At 41.0% G+C, this 12,841-nt stretch overlaps 1 protein-coding gene across 1 annotated transcript in view; it reads right to left on the reverse strand.

Annotated features, from left to right (window-relative positions):
- LOC121008056 (potassium voltage-gated channel subfamily H member 8-like) overlaps positions 1-12,841 on the reverse strand; it is a 777,955-nt gene that overhangs the window by 20,183 nt on the left and 744,931 nt on the right. Inside the window, exon 13 of the mRNA XM_040440333.1 lies at positions 2,136-2,242. Coding sequence (XP_040296267.1) covers positions 2,136-2,242 — 107 coding nt within the window. The remainder of the gene's footprint in view (positions 1-2,135; positions 2,243-12,841) is intronic.

Below are 12,841 nucleotides of genomic sequence, written 5' to 3' on the forward strand. Positions count from 1 at the left end.
GTATGTCAAGATTGGATATATGTAAAAAATTTAAATCAGACATAATATTATACATCACAATGGGGATCATTTACAATCAGAAATAAGCCTATATAAGGCATATTTTTGGCGCAAAGGTTATTTGTGCCACAATCTGCGACGTGGGTGTGGTGTAGGCGGGGAAGGGGACAGGCCTGCAGGATCGTCTCATTTATCATTTTCTACACCTAATTTAGGTATAGAACATGGTCCAAATGTAAGCCAGGTTCAAATGTAGACTGGTGGTGGATGCGCCGAAGTTATGTAGAGGCCAGCGCCTCTACATAACTTTGGCGGATCCACTGCCAGCACAGGCGCTTATTAAGACCGGTGTCTAAAACAATGGTCTTAATAAATGACCCCCAATGTCTTTTTAATAAAGCTAGAACAAGTCCTGTACCGGAAATGGATCCAGTGATCTTCCAATTCATTGCCTAGATTTTCCTCAGGCTGGTAGCTCAGGAGGCATGCCCTTTCTCAGGGGAGTGTTCTTTCTACTACAGCGCTCTCCCTATAACTTTGACACTTTCTACCAGTACATATGGTTGGTGGCAGCTAAAGGATGGAGCTGAGCATGTGCGACCTAGCTCATTCAGCTTGGTAGCTGAACGTGCACATTACAATACATATTAAACACCAGGGGGAATATTTCCCAATTGAAGCATTTTTGTAGCATAAAGTAAAATACAAAAATAACTAATTATATCAAATAATGTTAGCACAACCCGTTTAAGGCTGCCAACAACTAACGTTTATCATATCGTATGCAAGTCAATGAGCTGTTGACAGGGCCATCTTTGCCGCAGGGCAAAAGGGGCAGCTGCCCCGGGCCCAGTTGCTCCTGGGGGCCCAAGGGATCTCCGTTTCCCGATTCACTATGCAGAACAACTTACACAAGCAAGCACGTCGGCGGCGCCGTCACGTGGTTGGTAAAGGGGGTGTGTGGTGAGTGGCGCCGCGGCGGAGCAGCCAGCAGCAGGGACTAAGTCTCCGCCTCCGGAGCTAAAGGGATTGGGTGGTGAGTCACGGGGGGATTATTATAGAGACGGCCCCAGCCCCAGGAGACATAAGGGGTTGGGTTCTCTCTGTCTGCTGCTGAACTGTGGCCTGGGGCCGCCCGGCCACATTTACTAATCTTTGCTCAGGGCAGGGGGGCCCTCATGGTGTGGTGTGGACTGGTCATTTTTACTAAGGAATATAGTTTAACCATTTATGTGCAAAAGAGAAAATAAGAAGTCAGCTCCAATCAGATATCTGCACATAGACCAAGACTCTTGGTCTATGTGCAGATATCTGATTGGAGCTGACTTCTTATTTTCTCTTTTGCACATAAACAGTTAAACTATATTCCTTAGTAAAAATGACCACTCCACACCATGAGGGCCCCCCTGAGAAAAGGGTGACACCAGCCATAGCAACGCCACTGCCTCTATCTGTAAGTCGCTGGAGTGCACGGCAGGCTCGCTTTTCTGAAGGAAGTGGAACTGTGAACTGTCTGAACTCTGAACGGCTGTACAGTCAGTAGTGGCATGTGACACATGTGGCAATAATAATGTGTCTGCTGGCCTGCAGCCTGGTAAAGACCTGTGTCATGTCATGTGTGATGTGCATCCCAATTATGCCATACATACGTGTGCAGATACTGGTCCTGTACTCCTGTGAGGCTGCAAGGCAGGGGTGTGGTGTGGACCACTCCTGAGACTGCATGTGCTTAGGCCTCATGCACACGGCCGTTGTTTCGGTCCGCATCCGAGCCGCCGTTTTGGCGGCTCGGATGCGGACCCATTCACTGTGTGTGTGTGTTGTGGTGGAGGGCGTGATTGCATGCTAGGGTGTGTGAAGGCAGGATCCAGGGGGCCCAAGTAAATTCTTGCCCAGGGTCCAATCAATATTAAAGACGGCCCTGGCTGTTGACTTCCACAGCTCACCACCACTGGACGATTATTAGAGAATCTTATGGGGAGGATGATGCTTTATGATGAGCAATGAACAGCAGCTATCCTTGCACGGGGGCTCTTTGCACCCACACTTGGATTGGAAGAAGTGTTACATTACTTATGCTCTTTATGTTCTTTCCTTGGAAAAATGCATGATTGCATTTATGCATTTTATCTTACCTGAGTTGGAACATCTTGGTGAATTTTCCTGGCTTAGCTGTTTGGTGTTGAAGTCAAACGTCTGCCTTGTGGGAGAGCTGCAATCAGTCTCAATGCCATCCACAAACCTGTTAAAAGAAGACATTCATTACCCTTTAATGTTTTTTTTTTTCTATTTTGCTTATGTAAAAGTGATAACCCCCATCACAGAAAGTGATGACCTATCCCGAGTTTGAAGGGGCCACAGTGTTGCCGTGGTCCTTTACAATGTTTCAATGTATGCCATTATGCCATCACTAGAGAATACCGCTTTAACCTTAATCATTGTATAACAAAAACGGTTGTTGTCAGTGAAGGAAAACCGGGACACTGTCTTGTTTACATCCAGATGCTGGAATCCTCTACTTACCTAATAGTGTTAGCAAATTAGAATACTCTATAACTAGAGATGAGCAAATGGATTTTAAAATTCTGAAATTTGACCCAAATAATTCTGTACCAGGCCCAAAGTTTGTGTGAATTGATTCAGGAAACTCAAAGCGACAGTGTGAGAAGGAGTGAGAGCGGTAGGGAGAGGGATGGAGAGAGGGGAGAGATCTTTTCTATGCAATCAAGAGTGCTTTTGAATCAGGTCAGATTTATCCCGACCTGAATTGAGTCATACGGTTTATCGGCCAATTTGAATTTTAAGAAATTCGCTCATCTCTACCTATAACTGTATGCAATCTAGGCAATCCATAAAGTGACCCTCCCGTTCAAGAAAAAAATTAGCATTAACCGGAGCCAAACAGAACACTTATATGGAGACTGCCTTTTCATTTTTTATAGCTGCAGATTTACTAACTCTCGGGTCCTCTTCTGGCATCCAAGATGGGGGCACCTCTTCTCTGACTATCTGATGCACACTATGAATGGGCAGTCCAAGACACTTTCTACTTGTCCAGCTCTGCTCTGGGATTGGCCAGCACTGTCACATGAGCAGAGCTGGCCAATCCAAGGGCAGCAGAACGTGTCTTGGGCCACCAAATGCACTGTATGCATCAGGCAGTGAGAAGTGGTGTGGCCATCTTGGATGGCAGAAGGGCAGCCCAGGAATTGGTGGATCTGCAGATAAAAAGGTGAAAAAGAGGGCATCATGTAAGTGTTCTGTTTAGGGATGAGCAAATTTCATATTTTGAAGTTCGTGTACGGGTTCGTGTTGTGGTATTTACTGAATTGCCTTATGGATTCCGTTATCACAGACCATAACGCAATTCCATGACGGAATGCCTTTAGAGGCATTCCGTTACTTATTCTGTCATAATAGAAGTCTATGGCCTGCATAACGGATCCGTCCCGTTTACGTTATGCAGGTTTACGTTATGCCTCTAAAGGCATACCATCATGGAATTGCGTTATGGTCCGTGGTAACGGAATCCATAACGCAACTCAATAAATACCACAACACGAACCTGTACACGAACTTCAAAATGTGAAATTCGCTCATCCCCAGTTCTGTTTATTCCACAGCTGAAGTGATTTTTTTTTCTCATGAACCATATGGGCACTTTAAAGAAACTACAGGATCTTGGTACTATTTTAATAAGAGGGCACAAGTTGGAAAATATCTTGGGGCCTCCACACTCTTGAGAATAATTCTGAGAAGGTCTCCGGTACGTCAGTAGACCTAAAACCTACAGCCAGTGCAAACTGTATAGCACTGGTATTTAGACACACTATATTGCTATTATTTAGGCTGTGTATAGCACAGACATTGTATGTGGTATTAATAAACTATTGTGCAACACTGTCATCTGTAATCTTCTAGTACAATTTCCATCTTTACTTGTAACATAAGAGATCTCAGTTATTTTCTATTTCTCTACTTCACAATATAGGGGAGAGGTCCCCACAAGTACCTCCACAGGCATTGATCCAGCCCTGACAACCACTTATAATTTGTACTGATATAGAAGCTCGATAAAATGCATACTACTGTATAATAATAAAATGCAATATAATTGGATAAGAACTAATATTTCAGACACAATTTCTGGTTTATGCCATACTTTGACAAAACCATATTAACTATACTACCGTACTGTATGTAGAAGACTATTATAAAGCTAAGCCAGGCTCTTTATACTAGTGCACACACCCGTACTGTTTGAAAGGTGGCACACCTCTTTTGTTACTTTGTTACAAAAGAAAGTGAAAGTGTGAATTTATGTTGCGGTGTATTCATATCATCCTGCAACAAAGAAAAATTATTGTGATATTATCTGTAGAACATAAATAGTAAACTTTCCAATGGATAAAGCAATTCATGGAAAATTACTGCAATTCAAAAAAGAAATTGAAGGAGCTTGTCGAACTGAAGGGTATTGCATGCTGTAACATTATTATGTCTTGAAAATAGAATTGAGTAGTCAACCTACATTTCTGCTCCTTTAAGAAGACGCATCTATTAGATGATCTATATCTTTTAGCTCTCCAGCTGTTGGAAAACTACAGTTGCTAGAAAAAGTATGTGAACCCTTTGGAATAATATGGATTTCTGCACAAATTGGTCATAAAATGTGATCTGATCTTCATCTAAGTCACAACAATAGACAATCACAGTCTGCCTAAACTAATAACACACAAATAATTAAATGTTACCATGTTTTTATTGAACACACCATGTAAACATTCACAGTGCAGATGGAAAAGTATGTGAACCCTTGGATTTAATAATTGGTTGAACCTCCTTTGGCAGCAATAACTTCAACCAAACGTTTCCTGTAGTTGCAGATCAGACGTGCACAACGGTCAGGAGTAATTCGTGACCATTCCTCTTTACAGAACTGTTTCAGTTCAGCAATATTCTTGGGATGTCTGGTGTGAATCACTTTTTTGGGGTCATGCCACAGCATCTCAATCGGGTTGAGGTCAGGACTCTGACTGGGCCACTCCAGAAGGCGTATTTTCTTCTGTTTAAGCCATTCTGTTGTTGATTTACTTCTATGCTTTGGGTCGTTGTCCTGTTGCAACACCCATCTTCTGTTGAGCTTCAGCTGGTGGACAGATGGCCTTAAGTTCTCCTGCAAAATGTCTTGATAAATTTGGGAATTCATTTTTCCTTCGATGATAGCAATCCGTCCAGGCCCTGACGCAGCAAAGCAGCCCCATACCATGATGCCCCCACCACTATACTTCACAGTTGGGATGGGGTTTTGAGGTTGGTGTGCTGTGCCTCTTTTTCTCCACACATAGTGTTGTGTGTTTCTTCCAAACAACTTAACTTTGGTTTCATCTGTCCACAGAATATTTTGCCAGTGCTGCTGTGGAACATCCAGGTGCTCTTGTGCAAACTGTAAACGTGCAGCAATGTTTTATTTTGACAGCAGTGGCTTCCTCTGTGGTATCCTCCCATGAAATCCATTCTTGTTTAGTGTTTTACGTATCGTAGATTCGCTAACAGGGATGTTAGCATATGCCAGAGACGTCTGTAAGTCTTTAGCTGACACTCTAGGATTCTTCTTCACCTCATTGAGCAGTCTGCGCTGTGCTCTTGCAGTCATCTTTACAGGACGGCCACTCCTAGGGAGAGTAGCAGCAGTGCTGAACTTTCTCCATTTATAGACTATTTGTCTTACCGTGGACTGATGAACAGCAAGGCTTTTGGAGATACTTTTATAACCCTTTCCAGCTTTATGCAAGTCAACAATTCTTAATCGTAGGTCTTCTGAGAGCACTTTTGTGCAAGGCATCATTCACATCAGGCAATGCTTCTTCTGAAAAGCAAACCCAGAACTGGTGTGTGTTTTTTATAGGGCAGGGCAGCTGTAACCAACACCTCCAATCTCATCTCATTGATTGGACTCCAGTTGGCTGACACCTCACTCCAATTAGCTCTTGGAGATGTCATTAGTCTAGGGGTTCACATACTTTTTCCACCTGCACTGTGAATGTTTACATGGTGCGTTCAATAAAAACATGGTAACATTTAATTCTTTGTGTGTTATTAGATTAAGCAGACTGTGATTGTCTATTGTTGTGACTTAGATGAAGATCAGATCACATTTTATGACCAATTTGTGCAGAAATCCATATCATTCCAAAGGGTTCACATACTTTTCCTTGCAACTGTATAACTCCCAGTATACCCTGAAAACTACGGACCCCAATAACATTCACTCTGTGTAAATGATGGTGCCTTTCAGTCAATCACCATGTCACTGCATCCTCAGCTAAACGGGGACAAAAGAGCTGTGAATTCAGTTATGTGATGTGATGGACCCTGAAAGACGATCTGGTAATAACCAAAATGAGAATGGCATCCAAATAAAGAATGGTATGTCCTTCCAATATATTCCCTCCTTAGAACGCATCCTTAATTTTAGCAAAATAAACACTTTACCAAAGGGCATACTGTGAAAATGTATTGCCTTAAGATAAAATTATTAAGGTTGATAAAGCCTTTGCTGCCATAGTCCAAAAGTCTCCTCTAAATTAAAATGTAGTGGAAAACAGTGGATTCTTCTGCAAATCCACTGCACATAGCATTGCACACTAAAATCCACAGCATCATATTGTGTATGAGTGTTTGGCACCTGGTACCCGTCCTCTATAAATAGTTTATTATTCTTACCAATGAGAAAGCACTACTCTGCAGCTATATTCTCTGAGATGGTAAGGACTGTGAAAGGAAATCTAACCTCAGAAAATTACCTACTGTATTGTTTAAATCATTTTTTAGCATATTTTGTTTTCATGTTTTTAGTTGTAGTTTTGCAGTTTTTAAATTGCCTGCTGTTCTCTTTCAATAGGTTAACACTGTCTGTCACTTACTGCCTTTGTATACTGGAAGAGAATTAGCAGTCATCTCATTCACTGAGGACAGACCTGTAGCTGAGGAGACCTTGTATTATCATACATGTTGGGAACAGCTCACCTCCTCCTCCCTGCACAGTATTATATACAGTACATCGCAGAGCATGCTCACACCTATATAGCATATGTCAATAGGTTGTTTTCTGACTTATATTCAGTAAAGTAATCCCCTGAAAGCATGAAAATATGGATTATTATAATTTAACCCTTTTAGGACCCATTATTTACCTTAAGGACCAGGCCATTTTTTTGCAAATCTGACATGTGTCACTTTATGTGGTGATAACTTTAAAACGCTTTTATCCAAGCCATTTTGAGATTGTTTTCTTGTCACATATTGTACTTCATGACAATGGTAAATTAGAGTCAAAATACTTCATTTTTATTTATAAAAAAAATTAATTTAGCAAAAATTTTCAATTTTCTAAATTTCAATTTCTCTGCTTTAAAAAAAGATAGTGATACCTCCTAAAATAGTCATTACTTTACATTTCCCATATTTCTACTTCCTGTTTGGATCATTTTGTAAATGACATTTTCTTTTTTTGGGGACTTTAGAATGCTTAGAAGTTTAGAAGCAAATCTTGAAATTTTCAGAAAATTTCCAAAATCCACTTTTTAAGGACCAGTTCAGGTGTGAAGTCACTGTGTGAGGCTTACAAAATATACTGTAAACCACCCATAAATGGCCCCATTTTAGAAAGTACACCCCTCAAGGTATTCAAAACTGATTTTACAAACTTTGTTAACCCTTTAGGTGTTCCACAAGAACAAATATTTCAGTATTTCACTTTTTTGGCAGATTTGCCATTTAAATCCATTTTTTCCAGTAACAAAGCAAAGATTAACAGCCAAACAAAACTCTATATTTATTGCCCTGATTCTGTAGTTTACAGAAATACCCCATATGTAGTCGTAAACTGCTGTACAGGGACACGGCAGGGCGCAGAAGGAAAGGAACGCCATATGGTTTTTGGAAGGCAGATTCCACTGGGATAATTTTAAGTTGCCATGTCACATTTGAAGACCCCCTGATGCATCTCTAGAGTAGAAACTCCAAAAAAAGACCCCATTTTGGAAACTATGAAATAAGGTGGCAGTTTTGTTGGTACTATTTTAAGGTATATATGATTTTTGGTTGCTCTATATTACACTTTTTGTGAGGCAAGGTAACAAAAAATAGCTGTTTTGGCACAGTTTTTATTTCTTGTTATTTACAATGTTCATCTGACAGGTTAGATCATGTGGTATTTTTATAGAGCAGGTTGTTATGGATGCGACAATACCAAATATGACAACTTTTTGGGTTGTTTGTTTCAGTTTTACATAATAAAGCATTTTTGAGTGTCTCCATTTTCTGAAAGCCATAGTTTTTTTTTTTTTTTTGGGCGATTGTCATTTTTTGTGGGATGAGATGAAGGTTTTATTAGTATGATTTTGGGGTGCGTATGACTTTTTGATCGCTTGGTATTACACTTTTTGTGATGTAAGGTGACAAAAAAATTGCTTTTTTGACACCTTTTTTTTTTTTTTTTTTACGGTGTTCATCTGAGGTGTTATATCATGTGATATTTTTATAGAGCAGGTCGTTATGGACATGGAAATACCTAATATATATCCTTTATTTTTTATTTAAGTTTTACACAATATTATCATTTTTGAAACAAAAAAAAAATCATGTTTTAGTGTCTCCATAGTCAGAGAGCCATATTTTTTTAATTTTTGGGGTGATTGTCTTAGGTAGGGTATCATTTTTGCGGGATGAGATTACATTTTGATTGGCACTATTTTGGGGTACATATGACTTTTTGATCGCTTGTTATTACACTTTTTGTGATGTAAGGTAACAAAAAATAGCTTTTTTGACACTGTTTTTTTTCTTTTTTTCTTACGGTGTTTACCTGAAGGGTTAGGTCATGTATTATTTTTATAGAGCAGGTTGTTACGGACGCAATGATACCAAATATGTCAACTTTTTTTTACATTTAACACAATAAAGCATTTTTAAAACAAAAATCATGTTTTAGTGTCTCCATAGTCTGAGAGCCATAGTTTTTTATTTTTTGGGCAACTGTCTTAGGTAGGGGATAATTTTTTGTGGGATGAGGTGACGGTTATATTGGTACTATTTTGGGGAGCATATGCCTTTTTGATCGCTTGGTGTTGCACTTTTAGTGATGTAAGGTGAAAAAAAATGTTTTTTTAGCACAGTTTTTATTTATATTTTTTTGATGGTGTTCACCTGAGGGGTTAGGTCATGTGATATTTTTAAAAAAGCCGGTCGTTACAGACATAGGGATATCAAACTTGTCTGTTTTTTTAAAATTTTCCCCTTTACTCAGGACTTCTCAGCGCTTAGAGCCATCAGTCTTCTGGGGTAAGATCCCACAAGTAGTGTTGAGCGAATCGAAGTATCCAAAATGGATGTCGATCCGAATTTCAGGGAAAATTCAATTTGCCTTGTGCTTCGTTAATGAATCAATTTTCCCTGAAATGGCGGTAAGAAAAAAATCATACTCACCTCATCCATTTGAGCGCAAAGAGGCTGACGTGGCCATATTAGTTGAAGATCCTGAGCGGAATCTTGTGCACTGTGACGTATGACATCACCATTCTGTCCAGCGTGATGACATCATCACGCACAGTGCAAGATTTTGTGCAGGATCTTCAATCAAGATGGCCGTGGCGGATTCTTTGCGCTCAAAAGGATAACGTGAGTGTTATTTTTTTAACCAATTATTTTTTAGCTCAGATGCTGCAATTAGCGATGAACGCTGCACCTGGGGGGGTTTAATTATGGGGGGCGGTGTCCGTTCCCCATCATTGCGCCCACTGCTTACAAAGAAATGCGCTTTGTGACAAAGTAATTAGTCACAAAGAAAATTTCTTTGTGAAATTCGGCGAAGCAGCCAAATCGAGGTTTTGCAAACTTCACTCATCTCTAGCCACAAGTTTTGTACACATGTATTTGGGGATTTTCTAACATTCTTCTCTGCAGATCATCTCAAGTCCTGTCAGGTTTGATGCGGATAGTCCAGTATCAAGTCTTTCCAGAGATGTTCAATTGAGCCCAGTACTTTGCTCCATTCAGCTTTCTCTCAAACCTGACCAGTATCATTATCCCAGACACTGAAAAACACTCCTGCAGCATGATGCTGCCACCACCATGCTTCACTGTACTGATGATATTGGGCAGGTCATGAACAGTTTCTCATTTCTTCTTATGATGCTTAGAACTGAGGCCAAAAAGTTCAATCTTGGCTTCATCAGAGCAGAGAATCTTTTTTTTTCTCAGAGTCCTTTAGGTGCTTCTTTTTTTTTTTTTTTAAAACTCCAAGCATACTTTCATGTCTCTTTTACTGAGAACAGGCTTCTTTCTGGCCACTCTGCCATAAAGCCCCGATTGGTGGTATGCTACAGTGATGGTTGACATTGTGGAAGTTTCTCCCATCTGCACACAGGATCTTTGGAGCTTATCTGGAGTGACTATTGGGTTCTTGGTCACCTTTCTTACCAAGGCCCTTCTCCCCCAATTACTTAGTTTGATGGGACAGCCAGCTCTAGGAAGAGACCTGGTTGTTCCAAAATTCTTCATGCTATCCTGTCTCTGAACTCTACAGGCAGGTCTTTCCTCTTTATAGCTCTGATTTGCTCAGCTGGGATATCTAGATATAGACAGGGCTGTGTCTTTCCAAATCATGTCCGGTCAAATTAATTTAGTGCTGGTGGACTCCAATCAAGGTATAGTAATATCTCAAAGATGATCAAATAGGAGGCCCCAGAGTTAAATTTCAAGTGTTATACTAAAGGGTCTGAAATTATGTTTATGCAAAATGTTAGTTTTTCCTTGTTAATTAATTCACTTTGTCATTATGGGGTATTGAGCGCAGATTTTTTTTTTTTTTTTACATTTCAGAACAAGGCCATGACAAAGTATGAAGACTTTCTGGATGCATTGTATGTCACTATGACATATCAAAAGTTTTCTAAAAGTACAGTGACATTTCTTTTGGCAAAATAAATCCATGTTAATATAGAACCCCTTTATGTATGTATGACTTTAAGACAGCAGTGAAGGAGCATGCAGAACAGGTGGATATTTTTAGATTATTGATGTGCCAGGGATGTACGCTTATGTTAATATATTCTTAAACTGATGCAATTTAATTTTTGTATCCAATGACCCATACGCACTGCCAATTATAGCAATATGAAAGGAAACATATATGGCTAATAGGTGGGTCATTAAAGAGACCACTGTTATCCTCTTATGGGCGGGTTTACATCACCGTTATGGATTCCGTCATTGTTTTCCGTTATAACATGGTTATAAAAAAAAGTCCTGTCGACAGGACTCTGTTTTCCGTCTTGCATAACAGGAACCAGACAGATATGTTATGATTCCCATAGACTTCTATCACGACTGATAGCAAAACGGAATGCCTCTTAAAGGCTTCCGTTTTGACTTCCGTCTTATTGATTCCGGTTTTTTCTCCGTTATAACGGAAAACAAAAATGGACTCCATAACAGTGATGTGAACCTGCCCTAAGAGTGACTATTTTAATTTTATTATAAAACTAGCTGAAGGATCCGGCTTCGCTCGGGCATATTTAATCTATTTCATTTAATGTTTGTGTGTGTCGTTAAAAGATATCAATAGTATCCACTATAACAGTGACATCTACAGCACCCCGCTTCCAAAACAGTGACCCTCCCACAGTGCCCCTTCCCTTAAAATTGGACCTCCACAGCAGCCCACCCCCTTAACTTTGACCTTTATAGCAGCCTTCTCCTTTAACAGTGACTTTCACAGCATACCAACCCCTTGACAGTGACCTCCACAGTGGCCCGCCCCCTTAACAGTGGCCTTTACTGGATCGGGGGCATGTCCTTTTGAACAGCTCACTCTAAGACAGCAGCACTGTATTGTCTTAGTGTGAGCTGCAGGGAGAAAGTCACCCTCCCTCCCACCTGTGCAGCTGACAGAAGTTGATTTTTACCTTCATTTTTTCAATCCCTGTCAGCTGAGGAGTGGAGGGGGCCTGGCATAGCCATATCAGGGGCTTGGCTTAGCGGGACCTAGAAGTTGATTTTTAAGTAGATTTTTTCAATCTCAGTTGGCTGAGTGGGAGGGCGTGGCCTAACAGGTTCAGGGGCGTGTCCTTTTGAACAGCTCACTCTAAGAAAGCAGCACTGTGCTGTCTGAGTGAGAGCTACAGGGAGAAAGTCACCCTCCCTCCCAACCCTGCAGCTGACAGAAGTGGGATTTTTACCTTCATTTTTTCAATCCCCGTTGGCTCAGGAGTGGGAGGGGCGTGGCCTAACCAGATCTGGGCGTGGCTTAGCGGGACCTAGAAGTTGATTTTTAACTTCATTTTTTCAATCTCATTCGGCTGAGGAGTGGGAGGGGGCGTAGCCTAACCACTTCGGGGGCGTGTCCTTTTGAACAGCTCACTCTAAAACAGCAGGACTGTGCTGTCTGAGTGTAAGCTGCAGGGAGAAAGTCACCCTCCCTCCCCACCTGCAGCTGATAGAAGTTTTTACCTTCATTTTTTCAATCCCCGTTGGGTCAGGAGTGGAGTGGGCATGACCTAACCAGATCAGGGGCGTGGTTTATATGGACCTGGGGGCGGGGTTTTAAGTCTTTTGAGGGTGGACACATTGTGGACCGGAACTACAAGGGAGGCCGTATATTTAAGACAGGGACGGGCCAGACGTGATGCCATGCATCCAAGCCCAGATGACCGGACCCTACTAGAACAGGTAATGAGCTATATTCATGTTTCCCTTGCAGGCTATAGAGGACCTAGATACCACACATAGCGATACCTGCCACTGCCGACTTCCCGCCTGGTATCGACGTACAGCTGAC

This window comes from Bufo bufo, chromosome 7 (assembly GCF_905171765.1).
Source record: "Bufo bufo chromosome 7, aBufBuf1.1, whole genome shotgun sequence".
NCBI classification, from domain to species: domain Eukaryota; kingdom Metazoa; phylum Chordata; class Amphibia; order Anura; family Bufonidae; genus Bufo; species Bufo bufo.